This window comes from Zonotrichia albicollis, chromosome 13, assembly GCF_047830755.1.
Source record: "Zonotrichia albicollis isolate bZonAlb1 chromosome 13, bZonAlb1.hap1, whole genome shotgun sequence".
Taxonomy (NCBI): Eukaryota; Metazoa; Chordata; class Aves; order Passeriformes; family Passerellidae; genus Zonotrichia; species Zonotrichia albicollis.
Genome location: NC_133831.1, coordinates 7,207,209 through 7,226,847, shown reverse-complemented (window position 1 = coordinate 7,226,847; position 19,639 = coordinate 7,207,209). Strand labels below are relative to the sequence as shown.

At 48.6% G+C, this 19,639-nt stretch overlaps 2 protein-coding genes across 3 annotated transcripts in view; one reads left to right on the top strand and one right to left on the bottom strand.

The window, feature by feature from the left end:
- Positions 1–2: 2 nt before the first annotated feature.
- On the top strand, positions 3–2,444 carry CTRL (chymotrypsin like). The gene is made up of 7 exons (XM_005489887.4): positions 3–400; positions 547–650; positions 786–865; positions 1,082–1,163; positions 1,260–1,440; positions 1,859–1,992; positions 2,219–2,444. Exons 1-7 carry the CDS (start codon positions 349–351, stop codon positions 2,378–2,380), a joined length of 795 nt encoding a protein of 264 aa, XP_005489944.2. The 5' UTR covers positions 3–348; the 3' UTR covers positions 2,381–2,444.
- A 1,714-nt stretch (positions 2,445–4,158) lies between these two features.
- PSKH1 (protein serine kinase H1) overlaps positions 4,159–19,639 on the bottom strand; it is a 30,075-nt gene continuing 14,594 nt past the window's right edge. For both annotated transcript variants that reach the window (XM_074550879.1, XM_005489888.4), the window contains exon 4: positions 4,159–10,159. In XM_074550879.1, coding sequence (XP_074406980.1) covers positions 9,842–10,159 — 318 coding nt within the window. In that variant the 3' untranslated portion in view covers positions 4,159–9,841. The remainder of the gene's footprint in view (positions 10,160–19,639) is intronic.

Below are 19,639 nucleotides of genomic sequence, written 5' to 3'. Positions count from 1 at the left end.
TGGTGCCCATGCCAGCATGTCCAGCCCCACTGCTACCCCAGCTGTGTGCCCACAACCAGCCTCTTGTGCCCTCCAGCACAGCCCTGTGGTGCTTCCTGCCCCAACTCCACAGCCTGCAGTCAGAACTAACACAACCCACGACAGCAAAAGCCCAAGCCCCCCAGGTGTCTTTTGACAGCACCTTCCCACGTTCCTCTTTGTGTGTGTGCCAGGCTTGGCCCGTCACTGCTGCCTAAATGTGTCACAAGGCCACAGGGGGACCTTAACCTGGTCACTTATGAGCCACGTGGCGCCCTGGCTGCTATAAAAGCTCGTGGTGCCCAGGGGTTCAGACTATCTCCTTTCAGGATGGCATTCCTGTGGGTAGTTGCCTGCCTGGCCCTTGCCAGCACAGTCTCAGGTAAGTGCTGCCCATGGGTGTGGGAAGGTCCTTGGGACGCAGCAGGATGCCAAAGAGGGTGACACAGCCACCCACAGGCACAGGCAGCCCCCAGATATGAGTCCTGAGCTTTTGGGTCACCCTTGTCCCCTGTGCCTCTCCTGCAGGCTGCGGGGTGCCCGCCATCAGTCCCTCGGTGGCCTACAGCGAGAGGATTGTCAATGGGCAGAACGCCGTGCCCGGCTCATGGCCCTGGCAGGTGTCCCTGCAGGTACAGCACTGTCCCCCTCCCTGGGCACTGCCCTAAGCACTGGCATGGCCAGCTGTTGGGGGACCTCTGCCTGTCCCCAGCTTGGGGGTGTTCAGCCTGCACAGCCCCAGCTCCTCCCCTCTCTTCCCTCCCCAGACCACCACAGGATCCCACTTCTGCGGCGGCTCCTTGATCAACCAGTACTGGGTCGTCACAGCTGCCCACTGCAACTTCAAGTAAGGAGCGATGCCCAGCCAGCCCATGCCAGTGCTGCTGGCAGGGCCAGGGGCTCAGAGCATCCTGGGCATCTCTGAGTGGCACTCGGGTCAGCCCCAAAGGCCTGAGCAGCCCAGGGCTTCCTCCCCAGTTGTCCCCATGGTGGCTGCCCCAGTGCTGCTCCCACCCTGGGTGCTGGCTGGACACCACCCCTGACTCCCTCTTACCTCTCACAGCCCACGTTCCCACGTTGTTGTCCTGGGGGAATACAGCCTTACTTCCAACAGCGAGCCCGTCCAAGTGAAGACCGTGTCCAGGGTGAGCCGGGCGGGTCCTGGGGCGGGGCTGCAGCTCCGAGCCGGGGCTGCTCCCACGGGGCAGCCATGAAGGGCTGCGCTGTTTCTGTCTCTGCAGGCCATCACCAACCCTGGCTGGAACCCCAACACCATGAACAATGACATCACCCTGCTGAGGCTGTCCACGCCTGCCCAGCTGGGGGCCCGTGTGTCCACCATCTGCCTGGCCCCTGCCAACCTGGCTCTGCCCTATAACGCCTGGGCTGTCACCACCGGCTGGGGACGCACCAACCCCAACTGTACGTGAGCTGCAGCCTCAGGGAGGGCTGTGTGTAGCTGCTCTTCGTCCTTGGGGCTCTGAAGGTCCAGGGGTGCTTGTGGGGGTCACATCTCCTGTGCATGTGGGAAGGGGGAGAGCAGGGCAGTGGAACAGCCCTGTCTGAGCGTGTACCAGTGTGCACACAGTTGCAGGTGTGTGCTGAGGGGCTGGGTGTGTGTGTGTAACCCAGGGATGGATGTGCACAGGCACAAGCCTGCCCTTTCTCTGGGCTGCCTGCATGAGGTGATCCTGGGGAAGAAGGGGTTTGTTGGCACAGAGGAGGAAGGTGCTTTGTATAGTAGCACCCGTGCACCAGTGAAAGCTTGCCCAGAGCACCTGTGTGCACTCCAGGAGACCCACAGACACTGAGGTGATCTAATGGTGCTTCTTTCCCCTAGCCCAAGCCTTGGCAGCAGTCCTGCAGCAGGTGACCGTGCCCCTGATCTCCCAGAGCCAGTGCATGCAGTACTGGGGCAATCAGATCACCAGCTCCATGATCTGTGCCGGTGGGGCTGGTGCCACCTCCTGCCAGGTAAGGAGCCAAGCTCTAGCTGCAGAGGGTGGGTGGAGGAGGATATGAGGGGTCTTGCTGAGCTTCCATGGCATCACAGGGAGGGTGGAGGAGCAGGGGACACAGGGTCTTGCCCTTATGGACCCCTCTATTTAAGCCCCAACACCCGGCTGTGCGCAGAGGTTCAGGTGGCTGGGACCAGTCTGGAGCATGTGCCAGGAGCACTAAGCAGGAATCCTCTCCACAGGGTGACTCTGGTGGACCTCTGGTGTACCAGACTGGGAATGGCTGGACCTTGATTGGCATTGTCTCCTGGGGAACCTCCAACTGCAACATCAACACGCCGGCCATGTACACTCGTGTCAGCCAGTTCCGTAACTGGATCGATGCTGTTGTTGCTCAGGGGTAAAGCTGCTGCCAGCCTGATCCCTTCACTGGCATTAATAAAGTAATAAAGTAGCAGCTTTTGCTTGGGCCAAGCACTGTCTCTGCCTCCTTTCTTCTCATGATGCAGAATGGGGTGGAAGATACATGGAGGAGCCTGGGGCTTCTCTGCTTCCCAGAGCTGGAGCTTGGTGCCCAGCTGGGACCCAGGGGGAACTGCCAAACTAGGACAGGATGCTCAGGAAGAGGGGGAGCAGGGCTGGCTGGGGCTCAGGGGGTCTTCAAGCACACCCTGGCACCAATCCAGGCAGTGCTGAAGGTTGGGAGAATGGTCCTCCCACTGACCCAGGTGCCACCAGGGAAGGGAGTGTGGAGCTGCAGCTCAGCACCAGAAAGGATTGCCCAGCTGCAGTGGGAGGTGGGTGTTGGTGGGGGCACAGCACCCTAAAGGATCCCTGCCTGCAGTTTAGAGCCATGACTCGTGTAGCAGCTGAGAACACAGCTGAAAGGGAGAAGTGCCACAGGCAGCTCCAGCTCCTGGGGATGGTGGAAGGGGATGGCTGGAGGACAGCACACTGCTTCACACCTGCAGATCTGCCAGGTAGCAGCAGGAAACTGCAGGCAATTGCAAACGAAAATTTGAATCTGAAAACAAATTTCAAGACAGGTGACAGGCTTTTACTCAAATGGGTTCCTGAGACAATGGCTGGTGGGAGAAAAAAAAAAGTCTTGTGTGACATGGGAGTAGCAAGACACATGCTCAATGAATTACAATCCAGCTCCCAGCAGCTCCAAATAGAGCTGGTGATAAGGCACTGTGGAGAGAAGCAGGATCAGACTGTCCCAACAGGAGGTGTGGGGTTTAGTTTTCCTTACCAGGGATGTGAAGGTGATACTGTGTGAATCACAGCCCCCAAAGTGTAATCACTCTGTTAAGCAGAGAGTGACATTACACAGGGACACACTGATGGGAGGGGTATGGAACATCAATGGAAGGCAAACATTAACAATCTGGCCCATATGATTGAGTTAAATACAAATCTGCTCAAGTAAAGCCTAGGGCTAACAAATTTTAGTGGTCAATAGAGTTAGAGTTTTTTTAGTGGTTTGCCCTGCAGGGAGCATCTAACTGACCTTAAAGGCAAGTGAACAGGGATGTGGGGATGGACCATGCAGGCAGAGAGAACTGGGGCTATAGGGAACTTCAAACAGGAATGACCAGCTGCAGCACTGTGGGTCACCTGGTCTGTGTGCTGGGCTCTCTGTCAGCTCTGCCCCACTGGGATGGGGTCCCCTGCCCTTGGAAAATCCTGGAGAAGAGGTGTCTCAAGAGGGGTGTGCATTGTTCACAAGTTTTCCTGTTCGTCCATAAAAGCTGCTCAGAGTAAAACTGGAGAGGTGATGAGTGGCTGTGGACAAACCAGAGCATTCCTCTGGCCCAGTCTACCACCTTGCAGCCAATGAAAAATAAACAGAATGTCCCAAAGTGCCTGTTCAGCCTCCCAGCTGCACCTTCCAGCCACAGGCTGAGTGCCTGCCTCATCCAGGGCACCCCAAGGACATCCCAGCCCTGCACAAGGTCTCCCTTGGGCAGCTGCAGTACAGAAACCAGCAAACCCTCTGATGGGCACTTTGGTACTGTTGCTGTGATCTATGAACATAACAGAGGGGTGAGCACCTCCTGGGTCTCCATGGACTTACTGACCATCATTCCCAGCCTGGAAATCAGGCCTGGAATTGCCTTCCAGCAGCCAGCCTGCAGGTGATCCACCAGGCACAAGTAAGGACAGCAGAGCCGTGGGGTACACAGAATACATGGACATGTTTTAGCAGAACGAGTACAACAAATAAATAATTCTGTACACTCTAATGTGAACATTACAGACTAATTACAATGGGTCCCACCTCATGTGACAGGACAGTCCTTAGAGTAAAGCCAGGACTCAAAAGGCAAGGCACAGAACAGGACACTGGATGTGACACAGACCGAGCGGGTGAGACCAGAGTCGCTTCCAAACCGTTCCAACCCAGCAGCGGAAACTGGGCAACCAAAAATAACAGCAAGTGCAGGAAGATGTCAGATTCCAAGGGCTTCCTGGGAGGTCCTTCCGTAGGGAAAGGCAACAGGAAAGCTCAGGGCATCAGAGCTGCTGCTTTGTAACACCAGGAGCTGCTGCTTTGTAACACACTCACTGCTCCAGGAACCGATTCCACATTCAGCAAACAAACAGTGCAGTGCCCTCTGCAACAGCAGCCAGAGCTCGCCCATCACACATCTGCAGCATCACCAGGCAGGGGAGGACAGTGGGAAAGGGACAATTGTCACAGGCAGAGCCCCCACTGCCCCTGGCACACTGAGCTCTGTGATGCCGCTCGCCACAGCACGTCCCTGGTGTTCACATTTATTTCTTTGGGAAGTTTCCTGCACAGTAAGGCACAGCTGACATGCAGGCACCTGCCTTGGAGTGCTGCACTCATAGTCCAGGGTGAGAGAGCAGACTGAGTGGTCAAAAAAAGCACCAAAACCCTCCCAAGAGTGGTGAAGGCAACTTGGGACTGGGTTCATGCAGGGTGGTACAGGCACTTTGTGACACTTTCCAGGAGAAAACTGAGTGGGTGAGAGGCCTGGACAACCCAACCTCCCTGCAAATTCTAGGGCTCACACTGGTGCCAAAGAAGCCAATGTCTGTGTTGCTTTGCATCATTTAGAAAACGAAATTAAGTCAAACAATTGAGATTTTAATTTATCCCACCTCAAACCCCCCAAATCTTCAATATCATTACTTAAACCAACACAGCCCCACACAGCCTAACCAGAAGCTGTAACAGCCACACAGTGGTTGCCCTATGTGGTACAAGACTGAGCTGAGCCTGCACTGCAGGTCCTCAAAGGCACCATATGGAAGCTTCTCCCTGCCCCTGGACTTGCCACAGCTCCTGCAGAGCCAAACCCGGAGCTGCTGCCCATCATTCCTATTCCAGTTTGTGCATCAGATAAAAGCTGACTCTCTCAGTACTGTAGCCAAACACCCAGGTAGAAAAAAGGACTGAGCAATAGGGCAGGGCCTCAGAAATAGTGTAAATCACCAGAACAGAAAATATCTCACCTAAAAGAGGAAAATGCCCAGATTCCAAAGGAAAGCATGAGGGTTTATCACATCCAGAACAAACACGTGAAGCAGGCCCTGCACTGCAGCTGCTTTCCACATCACTGCCAAAGCCAAGTCTGAGCCCAAGCCCCTCACAAGGCTCTCAAGCTCTCCTCCACGTAGAGCTGTGTGCTTCCAAGAACAACACAGGGCAGGAGCATCTGGATGCTATCACAGCTGCAGTGTTCAACAGCACAGGCTTCTTCAGGAAGGGTGGTTTCTACCCCCACTGGGCTGATGTGTTAGGATTTTCAGAAGCCTGAAGGAGAAGTAAATAAAAAATGGACTGATAACTGCTATTTTAGGAAAATACACTACACACTCAAAAACCTGGATGCAAATCTTTAGACTCCTTAATGCAATTTTTGTAAGACTTTTTCACATTCTTTTCCAATAACCTTCAACAAAAATAATAAAAATCAAGGAACCAACAGGCCACATTCTTTGAAGCTGTAATTCTCTCCCCTGAGAGAGCAGCCAAACTCCCAGGACAAAAGGATGGGATTGTTTTACACAGTACTGCTAAGTTCCAAAAGACAAACTACCCTAATTCCCTTTTTACTCCTCAAAGAGCAGCGAGGAGGGGGCTGTGCTGGGACAAGGACACACCACAATTTGCCACTAGGTGTCATTCCAACTCCACCTCCCCTGCGTGAGCCAGAGCAGGCAAAACAGAAGCACTGAGATTTGTAGTGGTCTGGAACAGGCAGGTGTCACTTCTGTCCTCCCTGCACATTCAGGAGGGAAGCTTCCCAAAAACACCCTGTGAGCCTAATTAAGAACCACCATTAAGAGTCAAAGAAGGACATTAAAAAAAAAATAAATGAAAGAACAGAAAAAACCATTTCAGAGAGATTTTAGTTTCTAAAATCCCCAAAAAAGGCACTCCTGAAAAATGTAAACTCCTGAGATTTAAGACCAACTGAGCACTGAGCTGCTCCTGTGGAATGAAGACAGATGATCAAGGTAATTCACAGTGAAGAGCTTCTTAGAGGACAGATTGAAGGCACCTGGACCATGGCTCAGAATTACAGCACTTTGCCTGTCCCCCTCCACACCAGACCAACTGAAAACCTGTCCCACTTGCAAGAATAAAAGCACCTGAGGAATTGTTCTTAAGCTGGACCTTCCAACGTGGCATTTGGAACACCACAGTTTTCCAGACTGAGGGAAAGATCTCTGAGGACTCCAGGGTCACTTGGACAGAGCTCTGCTCATCTCCCCTCTGGCCACATGTTATTGTCTGGCTGCAAAGCTCCTATGAATATTGGATTTAGAAACAGAAGAGGGAGTGAGCCAAGAGTTAAAATTGAACTATGGAAGGAAAGCCTGTAAAGATTTTCCCATGCAAACAAGAAAACCTTGCATTTGTGAGAAGAATTAGAGTTCTTTTTTTAGAAAAGCCAAAGCTCTTTATGGGATGGCCTTGGTCCTCTTCCCACAGTTCCCAAGCAGTGGAGTGCCTGAGGACTGCACACACCTCAATACCATGGAGAGGCAGATGCAAATATCCAGCATTCTCAGCTATGGGATGGATCCTCCTTCTGCCAATTCACCCCCAGCCACAGAGCATCACCACCAAATCCTGGCACTGTCAGGAACCTGCACAGCAACCTCCTGCTCCTCAAAACACATTCCAGCCCAAAGTAACCACAAACGATCACTCTGAACTTCCCCTGGTGAAAAAACGGTTGTGGAAAAGATCAATGAAGCAAAAATTGCCACAGAAGAGAAGATTCTTGTTCTGCTTTGTGAAGGTGGAGAAAGAAGCCTGGTTAGCCCAGAGTTTTATGCATTCCTCATCCCATAAGGGAAGGATAAAGGAACAGCATGGGCAGATCTCTGCATGATGCCTGTGCATTTTGACAGTCTAGTGGTTAAGGGGAAGGCTCTCAGTTCTAGAGACTCAGTTGGCTCAGTTCATCAGTTTGACCCCCTCACACAGGCAAAATAAAATCCCTGTTTTATGGATAAAAATGCAGGATAATCTGGGGAGGGCCATGGGAGCAGCCAGGAGGTAAAAGCAATCACAGTGCCTGGAGTGATGCTCCAAACACACCAAAGCCTCTTCAAGTAATGGCTCAGAACCAGAAGTGCTCCCAGAGAGCCTCCTGCCACCACCTGACCTGCAGGACCCCAGGGTCCAGCTGATCCTGGCCCAAGAGGGGCTCCTGCTTTTGGGGAGCTGTTTGCAGGACCATGAGGGACACTGAACTGTTTATGAAGCAAAACGTGGCAAGCTGCCTGCTTTGTCAGAAATCACATCTAGTTTAAAGTTCCTGGTAACAAACTAGGGAAAAACAATGTGAGGAGGTAAAAAGATGCTGAAAATATTTTTGTCTGCAGTCCACAGAGTTGAAAAAAACGAATACAGGAAATTCTAAAGTATCTGTTAATGCTGATGGATGAAAGACTGCGTGTGACATGGGAGGATGGGTTGCTCAGAGCAAGGGCAGCCTGCAAAGGATGTGAGGTTTTCAAAGTAACATGAAAAACCACACAAAGGATTTTGAATTCACTCCTGCTACACACAGTGGCTGTCCTCAAGTGTCTGCTCTATTTTCCACCACATGCTTGGCACACCAGGCTGGTTACAGCCCATCCTACATTTGGGGTGGGAGCACACCCCCAGAAATCCCCCTTTATTTTTTTTTACCTTAGCACAGAAAACTCCGATCTTCCCCCATTAAAGCTGCTTTGCTGTTTGCTGACTGGGAGTGACTGTGAGAGCTCCCTGGAGATGGGACTGACCACTTCAGCCCTGCTGACACTGAAACACAGTGGCACAGCCATCAATCCTAGGAAAAGCCAAGCTCACCAGATCCTTGAGCTGGGACTTGCCTGCATCTCCAGCCCAGAGCCAAGCAAGCCCTTCCCAAGTGCACTGCACAAAGCAAATCGTGTGGCTTTGTAAGAAAAGGTTCAAACCCCAGCATTTTCCTTCACTGCTGATCTTGTCTCTGCTACCATGAGAAGCCAAATCCATCCTGTGTCTGTGCCATCAGCCCCACTTTGCTGCCCTAACTAGTTGGGAAGAGAATCCCAGCAGGCTCACAGAAAGCTCAGCTCTGCAGCCCCCACCTCCCCTGAGAGTCCTTTGTAAGAGGCCACCTCATCACCCACACAGCACAAGGACTCCTCAAAGGCAGCTTTTTCCTGGTGAACTTAAGTCACCCCTCACAGCTCTAGGGCATTTGTACAATGTCTCCAGGGTATTGTCACTGCTGACACTCCCAGACTGGGCTTCCACTACCCAGGCCCCCACCCTGATGCTGTGGAGCCATTTGTGGCCACCCCAAGAGCTCCCACCACCACTGTCCCAAAGCAGGGGTGGCAGTGCTGGGGCTGCACAGGCACACAAAGCAGGGGAGCCCTGTCAAATCTGCAGGCAGGAAGCAGCCTGAAAGCACCAAGGTTCTGGTGCAGTGATGTGGTCAGTAAGACTGTGCTTACAGTGGTTATAGCCCATCCCACCTCTGGGGTGGGAAGCACATCCCTAAAATCTCCCTCCTCTTTTTTCCCCTTAGCACAAAAAAACCTTCTCAATCTTCTTCTGAAGGGTGCAAGGTGTGCAACACGTCAGAGACACAACAGAGCCACAAGAACGACAAGCCCTGCATGACAGGCACTGGTCTTGCTGCAAACAGGGAAAGGACAATTCCAGGGGTAAACCCTTGATGTCATCAAGTGAGCCCGTGACGTCATCAGGAGGATGGCAGCCCTTGGGGGAAACCTCACAGCTTCCCAGCCCTGGTGGAAAACTGCTGTCTGGCATCTCTTTGGCGAGGAGCTGGTGGGCAGCACAGCAGTGAGTCACAGCTATCCCACTTCTAACTGCACATGACTCACTCCAGCTTCGCTGCAAAGGCACCACGGAGTCTGACTAAACCAGCCCAAAATCTGAGTATCCATAATTTTTAAATACATATACACCCCCACACGTGTGTGTGCACACACGGACGTGCACGCACAGACACACCAAGTGATTGCTTCTTTTTTCCGTACACAAGAGAGACAAACTAGACGCTCTGGAATTAATAAATAACTATGAACAACCAAGCTCCTGGGCTACAGAAAGAGCTCTTCTCCCCACGTGGCTCCTTAACTCCTTGAGGCTCTGAGCCACAAGGACTCCCCCGTTCCTGGTGCGAGACCCTCGCAGGCTGGCACGGCCACCACGAGGCTCCCTTTCCTCCGCACGGGGTGAGGGGGACACCTCCTGCAGGGAGGGAGGGAGGAACCTGGCTGTTCCTCACTGAGTGTGTGCACACCTGCAGGGCAGAGCAGACCTGTGGCAGGGGTCCTCCTTTTGAATTTTCCTTTCCAGAGACTCAAGCTCAGCCCGTGTACTGCTGCTGGTAGCGCAGGTTGAGCTCGCGCAGCTCCCGCTCCCGCACGCGCCGCGATTTGTTGGACTTGGTGGAGCGGCTGGAGCGGGTGGACTGAGCTGACTTGGTGCTCTGGCAGCGGGAGGAAGCCCTCTTGAGAAGGTTCTGTGAGATGGAGCGGTGCAGGTTCTTCATGGAGGAGGAGGCTGCCATGCTGACCACCCATGGGTGCTTCAGGGCCTGCAGGGCCGTCATCCTGTCGCTGGGGTCCACCGTCAGCAGGCGGTCGATGAAATCCTTGGCCAGGTTGGACACGCTGGGCCAGGGCTGAAACACAAAAGAGGTGGTTGGAATGAGACATCCTTGCTGATTAATTAATTCCTCCCATGTCTGCAAGGTGCTTTGGGGCATTCTGCTGCTTCCCCTCTCTCTTTTATCCTCAAATCTTCCAAGCTGTAACTGGCAGTATCTGCCCAAGGAGAATGAGACACCTCCATGTTAGGGGAAGAGGTTGAATTAGTGGGAAATATCTGCAGGTACACAGGTGCAGAGTAGATCCCCCCAGCAGCTGGGCTCAGGCACTCAGAAGCTGACCCTGCAGGCACTGACACACCCATGTGCACACACTCAAGGATCTCAGTCTATCACTGGCCAGGGGCTGTGTACAAATCACAAATGGGATGGGACAGCTGGGAACATGCCCTGAGATATTTTATTTTCCAGCACCAGCCTTATTACATGGTGATGACAATGGGAAGATGCCAGCAGCTCACATTCTAAGCAGCAGACAAAGAACTTAATGTTACAACTTACTTTAAAAGTTCTTTGACCAATCACACAAAGCAAAAGCACATTGACAGTAGCTCTATCTAACTGCTATAAGCACATGTACCTTTGGTTAAAACAATGCTTGTTTATTTCAAATACAATACTTGCTTGTAAGCCTTAAAACACAACGCACAGAGCTCCATTATTAAGTTTAAAACTTCCTAGTATCTTGCTAGATACACTTTTCTGCAGCCTAGGGAGTTATTCTAGACAAGTGTTAATACACAGACCATTGTTCTATTTGTCCTTACTTTTCTACTTTTTAAATAATTTTTCTGCTGACCTATCTCATGGCTACTGCTTAGCTACAATCACAGTTCTGCTGTCTGTGATTACAAAATGCTAGTTTTAAAGAAATAAGCCCAAAATAATTAATTAGTCTTATAATAAATATTCTCCCAGCATACCCAAGAATGGCCATAACAACTTATGAGTCAAACACCTACAGCCACAAATGCTGAATTGCTTCATTTCTGACAAAACACTGTATTTGCACTAAGGTGGGAAGTGAGAACATTTCCTTCAGCATGAGGTAAAGGCTGGGCTGTGGATGTGGACAAAGCTGGGAAGAAAAATGTGACAAACCCACTATAAAGGCAGAGAGGAGGAGGCAGCATGGCCAGCAGAAAACCCCAGGTGGTGAATGGAGCCAGCAAGAGCAGGTTTCTGCAATCACTGGGTACTTTGGGGGTCTCACCTGTCCTGAAACAACCAATACTGAATTTTTCAAGTGGAGATCACATCCCAAGCTGCATTAAGAAAAAGCCTGAGCAGATTTCTGCAATGAACATTTCCATATAATAATGGTGACATACATGTAACTGAGTGGACTCACCTCTGTCTAGTTAAAAAAGCAAAACTCTGCTATTCTCTGTCTCTCATTCTTCTCTTCATTGGGTGACGAAGAAAAGCACACAGCTATTTTAAAATTCAGGGTTCACTGACTGTACAACCAGAAATAATGCCCTTTTCTTGCACAGAAGGTCTAAAAAAGGTATGTCCTGATTTTTTGGAGGTTTGTAATTCATTGCTACAGAAAGCAATTTTCTTTTCAAAAGACTCAAGGCACCAGCAAGAGAACAGATCCCTGGGAGGAATTTTTAATGAAAAGGAGGATGGTGTAAGAGTTACAGCACTGCTCCCAGCCCACAGCCTGTCAGTGCATGGCCAGGAAAGGTGAACTTGAGCTTCAGCTGAGGAACTGGCTGTGAGGGGGATCAGGGTACCACAGTCTTATCTTACAAGGACTAAAACAGTCTGGCTCACTCAGCTGAAATGGGATACATGGTCACTGCCAGTAACTCTGCAAGAGAAGAGACTGAAAATGATATTAACTATCTGATATAAAGAAAATACTGGTACATGAATAAAAACATAAATGTTCCTGAACATATTCAGAATAGAAATGGAAATACTCAGGGAGGAAGCAGAGTCTTCTCCAGCAGATCAGATACCACTTCACATTTCAAGAATTAAATCCATTAACAAAAAAAAAAATTCTAAACATTCAAGCTTTTCTGTCATAGAACCATTAAGGTTGGAAAACACCCTGAAGACCATCAAGTCCAACCATTAACCCAGCACTGCTGTGTTCACCACTAAACCATTTCCCCAAGTGTCACATCCACTTTTTGAACCCCTCCAGGGATGGTAATTCCACCACTGCCCTGGACAGCCTGTTCCAGTGCCTGACCACACCTTCAGTGAAGAACTTCTTCCTAATATCCCATCCAAACCTTCCCTGGCACAACTTGATGCCATTTCCTCCTCCCCTACTGCTTTGTAAATAATATAATTATAATATAAGTAAAATTAGTTTGTCACAATCTGCCTTAAATGGCTTTTTCTTAGCTGATGAAATAAATGTACCTTGGCAGTGAATGGTAAGAAAAAACCAGGTGCTTGTTAGAACGGAACAGGGACAAATTCTGATCACAGAGTCATGAAAGTGTCTATAAAGAAGGTAAAAAAAAAAAAAAAGTAAAAATCCTTTTCAAATTAATCAGGCAGACCACAATAAAGGTTCAATTTTAACTGAACTCACTGGTCTATTTTGAAGATTGATGGACAATTGAAGAGCTCAGCCTTCATGGTATTCACACCAACAGAACCACAAAGCTGAATCTGCCCTGCCACAGGGGAATACAAACCCCATTGCAAGCCCATAGATTCCCAAGAGACTTTGGATAAGGTACTTCATTTGTTAAATACCAGCAAGGGGAATCAACTTGCAGGATTTAGCCTTCACTGGCATAATCTCAGCTGATCCCAGGTGGTGCCATATGTCAGCAGGGAACACATCCCCTTCCCCTCACACTGGGGTCTGCAGCTGCAGAGAAACTCTGGGCTCCTCTTCCCTCATGGCCAGATCCAAATGGAACCCAGGCAAAAAGAGGCTTTGCCTCCACTCTTCCAAGCTTGCCTTGAAAAGCTTTTAAAGACCCATTTTCTGTAGGTTTTTTATGGCTCCCTTTCAGCAATTCATTCAGCTAAAATCACAAACTCATCATTACCTGGCTACTCCATCAACCCCCAATTCCTTCTTTCCTTCTCCTCCTCCCAGGAGCCACAGCTTCCTTCACAGAGGGTTAATTCTCCACTTCCAAACAATCCTAATGGGACATCCAAGCTAATGATACAGCTATTAAATTTACCAACTAATGATACATCTATTAAATTTACCAACTTTACCTCAAAGCAAAGGTAAATGCAGGTGACAATTTGCTCCCTGTGCAGTAACTTTTTAAGAACTCTTCACTACCATCTTCATTTCTGTTACTGGCAATTGAAGTGACTTAAGATCCCCACCCTGAAAGAGCTTTTGTTCCCCTCAGGTGGAGAAAACACATCCACACAACTCCAATTTCATGGTTTTCCTGGGTATTTCTTCCTCTCTTACCCTAAAACCTTTTACCTTTCTGAATATGGTCCCTCACAGAAATACAATCATGCCAGCACCTCCAGCCTCTCCTTTTTTTACCTAAGTCAAAAGAAATGCAAAAGATGCTCAAACAAAAAGTATTTGAGAACTGGCACAATAGTACTTGGAAATACATCTTCAGGACATGCAGGACAGCATTATTTTCTCTTCCAAGCATAAGTAATTGCAGAAATCTGGAATTTGAGGCAACCCAGGAACTATTTTGCTGTCCAAATGCATTCAAACTTCAGTCAAATGAGATTCTGGTGAGTGAAATGAGCCTCTAAACAGCAGGAATAATATTGCTTCAATATTTTCAAGTCTTATTAAAAGATGGCAAGTATGATGATTTGGAATTTCAAGAAATCTGTGAAGTCTGAGGGCCTAGGAACTGTGATACATAACCAGCCTAAACCTTGAGAGGCCTGTCCAGTTTAATGAATCCTAAAGAAGAATAAACTCCAAACAGAAGAAGCACATTGGATTTCTCATTATTCCAATTACTCTAGTTTCACCACAAATGGTGAATATGGAGTACCTGCAACTAGATTTTTCTTCTGGTCAGCAAACACAAATCAGTTTATTGATCTGTTTACACAGCTGGAGGTTTGATTTGCTGCACCACACACATCTTTCCTATTTTACTGAAGCTTTTTCTTTAGTAATACGTAGGGCTACATTCTACCCATGCAATTTGCAACCTCAGTCCCTGGAGAAATGCATCCACTCTCCAGAACACTTGCATCAGTTGACAAAACAGCAGTTTTAACTTAGCAAAATCCCATTAACCCTCCAAATTAATACTGCAAGGCAGCAGCAGAGGGTTGTGGGGGCTGAGGGAGGCTGACACTGGTGTGTTTGGGCAGGACATGAGTGCAGGACATGAAGTGTGCTCCCATGACAGGACTGAAGCAATCCAGAGGAGATGCTGCCCATCTGCTTGCCTGAGACAGAGACTGGCTTGGAAGGAAAATGCTCCCATCCAGTGGCCATGAAATGTTGGATCAGCTAAACTCTATCAGAGCCTTGCCTTTAAATCTCAGTACTGCAATGACAAATCCTGCTTTTTTGTGGCACAAAAATGCCACAACAGTGCCACAAAAATGAAGAGAAGTCACCAACACTTGCATTTCTGTTTCTCTAGAGAGCAATTTCAAATGTGATGCAGTTTGAGTACAACTTCTGCTCCCTCTGGTGGACTGTGCTGCTTCAGAAAGATAAAGCTCTGGTGTCTTTCTGTAGAGAAGCACAGAATGGTTTGAGTTGACAGGGACCTTAAAAAGCTTATCTAGTCCAAATCCCCTGCCATGGGCAGGCACACCTTTCACTAGCCCAGGCTGCTGTGAGCCCCATCCAACCTGGCCTGAACACTTCCAGGGATGGGGCAGCCACAGCTGCCCTGGGCACCCTCTGCCACGGCCTCAGCACCCTCACATACCTTAAAAAAAGGTGGAATAGCCACATTTGGAGCTGAAGCTCCACCTGAATGACAACAGAGACCTCCTACATGTGACCAGTTTCTCTAACAACAGCAATCATGTCCTCTGTCTGGGATACCTAGTGCAGTGCCTGCTTCAAAACCTGATTTCTCATGAGACAAACCCTGGATACAGAGTCATTTAATACTGGAGAGTATTGGCCTCATGCTGGAGGGAGGACTAAACATCCTCTGGAATGTAATGTCTGTAACTCTAGATTTTAGCACAGTGACTAAAAACATGATTCAGCACAATTTACAAGGAAAAGAAAAGTGGGGGGAGCAGAAGAGCTGCACAAAGCTGCAGGGGGATCTTCTGGTTAGCTGAGTGCAAATAACAGAAGGAAAAATCATCTGACTTCAAGCTCTGCTTTTAGACTCAATAGCACCCACCGAAGGAAGGATACATTCTAATTTCCTGACTCCAACCTAAGTTACATGTTGTTTTCAGGAGAAGAAAGACAATGTTTATGAGGAAGGTGAAGGAAAGGCCTGGATCTCCCTTGCCAGTCAGCCTTTACAAAAACATGAAGCACAAAGCATGTTATCACAGCTGCAAAAGATTGCTCTTAGGCCAAAAATACTGTATCCCAGCCCAGTGATTCTTAAGAAAAATACTGTAGCCCAGTCCCACTGATGCCTAGGATGAGTCTGAGCACTGCAGAAGCCTCAAAGCACCAAAGAGACTGAGGAGCCCCACAGCAGCACACGGGCTCCTGCAAGGTTCTCCTACAGAAAACCTTCAGATATCTACTTTGCAGTTTCACAAGATAAAATAGATTTATTGGGAATAAGCCTGCCCCAACAAGTAGACTGGGTTTAATGCATCCTCTTGGTCAGAGGGAACTGCCTTCACATCGTGTCCTTGTCACCATTAGCAGCAATGCTCCACATCTCAGGAGATGAACACATTTCTCTTGTCATTCCCATTTGATGCTGCGCTCCCCATTGTGCCAGCACACATAGTTTGGTTTGTACAAACAAAGTGAGCCAAACCGGGGAGTTTCTGTAAATTTTTCAGCTGGGTTTTCAGCCCAGCCATTCCTTGGCATGAGTCACCAGATGGCTGCAGAAGGAGCTACATCAACCCAAGAGAGAGACTGGAACAGAGTCCAGAATTAGCAGCACTTCAACCAAGTATGAAACCCATCCCACAGCCTGTCTTACAGCCTCAGGGACAATGGGAGAGACTCCCATGGTGGAGACACTTTGCCCTGGTCCCTCAGGAATGCCAGCTGCTGCTTCTGAGGGAGCACTAGCATTCCCTACAAAAGCATCTCCTGGACTTCTATAAGCTGCATAAAACACAGGGCACTTCACCCATCTGCAACTCCAGCTCTGCTAGGTAACAAATTCAGAGGAAAGCAGCCTCCTTTACAATGCCTTAAAGAGCTCTCAAGTGTGTTATGTTTTATTCAGACTTGGGCTCTGAGGCTGGAGAAGGAGGAGGAGGAGAAGAAAGAGATCCTCCTCTGAGTGTCACTTAGGCTGGGGATTGCGTGCAGCGCTCTGCTCTGTGTCACTGCATCCCTTCACCACCCCTGCTTGTTATTCACAGCAGCAGAAAATCTACTGAGGCACTGGCCAGGCCAGTGTGTGGGGAACAAACAACTGCTGGTTTGTTGCGCTGCCCTCTGGTTTGAACGGCCAGCCCACCTCTCTCCCTGCAGCTGATGTGAGCAGAGAGCTCCCAACAGGTGCTGGAAACAAACCCTGACCTGTGTGACCACTGTGCATCTCCTCACCCAACTGGAGGGACCTAGGCAGGGGTGGGAGCCAACACTCCAGAGGCAGAGCAGTTTTCTTTTGATCTATTGATCAAAATGAGCAGATTTTGGATACCAGAACTGAGTCCCTGAATTTTATTCTGCCTGCAAAAGGAGCTGCTGTAAAGCTGCCACCAAAGCCTGCACTGCGCACAAGTTAATGACTTAAATTTATTTTCTTTTCTTTTCACAAAAATAAGTCAAGCTAACATATGTGTGGTGCTGAAGGCAGGGCACATTCTCTCCAGCTTCTGTCATTTTTCAGAATAGCTGCACCTTAAAATTCTGACATTTCTGGTGGCAGACAAGTGACATGCTGTTAGTTTTGAGAAGGAAATTAAATTGACTTGATACTCTAAAAGGTCTTTTCCAACCTTAATGATTTTAAGAACATCACCAAAAACTCTCCTCATTGCATTACCTATTTATACATGATGCAGCAGTTCTGTCTCATTTAGGAGATTCCCACATGACATCAGAAAGCAGGAAGTGTCAACTCCAAAGGAGCAGTTGGGGACTGCAACTATGACACATGACAAGGCAAACCAGCCTAGGGCTGTGCTGGGGCTGCAATAACACCAGGTTTGCACCATCCCAGGCATTGTTCAGCCACCAAACAATTGCAATGAGGTGATCAAAACCAACTCGTTCCAAAGAGCTGGAACAAAAAGTTTCCAGTGAAAAGATGAAATGTGCTAAAGTCTGTGCAGGGCAGATTCCCAAGCATTCAGCATTAATTTGTTGATGTGGGGAGGAGGAATAAAGAAAGGATGAAAGAGGAAAATACAACAGCCCTTTAATAATCCAGAGCATTATAAGTATGCGCAGCCATCTGGTGCGGTGAACTTCTATAACCCAGCTTTTCGAATGGAAATAGCCAGCCCATTTTCCCTGGACAGGCACTGAGTATTCAGCTGGAATCATGCACTAAAATTACAGCAGCTACAAAAAACAATAAACACAAAGCTTCTCTCTCCAGCCAGGGGCAGCCCTTCTAAGTGCAATGCTTAGAGAATAGCTGTTAAAATGGGGTAATACCACACTGCAGCTTGGATCGCTTTACGTCTCTTAAAAATGTGTCAGCAAGTTACAGCTGCACGCAGGGGACTTTAACCACTACCCTGACTGAAAAATTGTCTGTTAGGGAAGCTCAGGGTTAAGGACCTGGACTTGGAAGGATGCAGGTGAAAAGATGAGATCACCAAGTGTACAGTGCTGGAGATTGCCATGAAAATGGAATGAGTCAAACATTTCCAAAGGTACTGCCACAGCACCAGCAATACTCACAGTAGTATTTGCAGTAACTAAACTGGAAAACACCTTCCCCAGACTGGTCCTAACATCTGGGTATCCTGACATCTTCAGTGCTTTTACTATGAAAAAACTCAAATTTGAACTGAATGATGTTCTCTCACTCTGAACTATTACCTTAAGAGAGTATTGGCTGTGAACTGGAGCTGAAGTCAATACGTGTTTCTACGTACAAATTCAGAGTAAGAATTTAATTAAGAAATGGCAGTTCCTGACAGGGAGGAAAGATCTTCCCCAGGGAGGAAGAATATCTTTCATCACACTGATTAGAGCAGTGGTGGGGGATGAACAGATAAGCTTATAACCTCCCACACAACCCCTCCTGCAAGCTCCAAGCTGTCGGTGCACAAGCCCTGGGCGCTTACGAGGGAATGAACAAGGGGGAGTAAATCCTAAGACAGTCTTAGCTGCTACTCCAAGCCTGCCCTGCTCCCCAGCTGGCACCAGCTCTCCTCTGCTGCTCTGGACAGCTCCTTTAACCCTAGAGCACACACATGTGTCACAGAATCATAAAATATCCTGAGCTGGAAGGGACCCACAAGGACCAAGATGAGGAGCAGTGCTGCAAACACAGCAATGTCCAAGCCCCAGCTGCCCCCCTGTCTGCCTTGACTCTCCTTTCTTCCTTATAGGCACTCTTTCAGTTTTAACCAGAATCCAACCCTGCCACAGTTTCAGAGGATGCCTCTTTCATCTCAACATTTCCTGAAAGCCCAGGTTTAGTGCTTCCCAAGCCAGGCCATGTGGCCCAATGCCATTGCTGGCTTTCTCTCAGAAAGCACTGTTTTGGGTAGGCAAGGTGGATGTAAGCCATTTTAAAATAAACAAAACATCAGGAGACACTCTAAGTAGGCTTGCTAGGTTTTCCACAATTCAGTCCCGGGTCACTGGTTTATAATTGCTCTTCCTGTCACTATTTGGGACATTTTTGTTAGAATTCAGAGCAGGATAACCGTTCTAGATCCCATTTTCCAACACATTTCTCTGTATTTTCTTCTCAAATTTCTTTCAGCATCCCAGCTATTCAGCGATGGAGACAGAGATCCTGCTGAAAAGCAAAGTATGTCACTGCCACTGCACCAAACTGCACATACACAGGAAGAAAAAAGGACAAACCAAAAATCCCTAATGTAACACATTCCTAATTCTGCAGCCATAATCTTATACCAATGTGATCTTTTCCCCTGTTAAAATCCTACCCTGTTCTCACCTACATTGTTGGGGTATTTCTCTTTCCAAAAGAAGATTAAACCATTTCAGTTTTCCATGTGGAATCATACTACCTACTGTGGAGCATGGCCATCCCCAGGTTCAAAAACACTGGAGAAGATCCAGGTGAGAACTTCCAAGATAGCCAAGGGGTCCTTGACACAAGGTCTGTAAGGAGGGGTCAAAGGAGCTGGACTTGTTTAGTCTGGCAAAGAGAAGTCTAAGGGCAATCTAATGGCATTTATTTAAAATGCTACCACATTTATTTAAAAGTAGTTCCAAGGATTACAGAGCCA

Coding starts and splice junctions, on each gene's coding strand:
- CTRL (XM_005489887.4), top strand. CDS start 349: ATGGCATTCCTGTGGGTAGTTGCCTGCCTGGCCCTTGCCAGCACAGTC. Junction 651..785: donor CCTGGCAGGTGTCCCTGCAG/GTACAGCACTGT, acceptor TTCCCTCCCCAG/ACCACCACAGGATCCCACTT. Junction 1,993..2,218: donor CTGGTGCCACCTCCTGCCAG/GTAAGGAGCCAA, acceptor TCCTCTCCACAG/GGTGACTCTGGTGGACCTCT.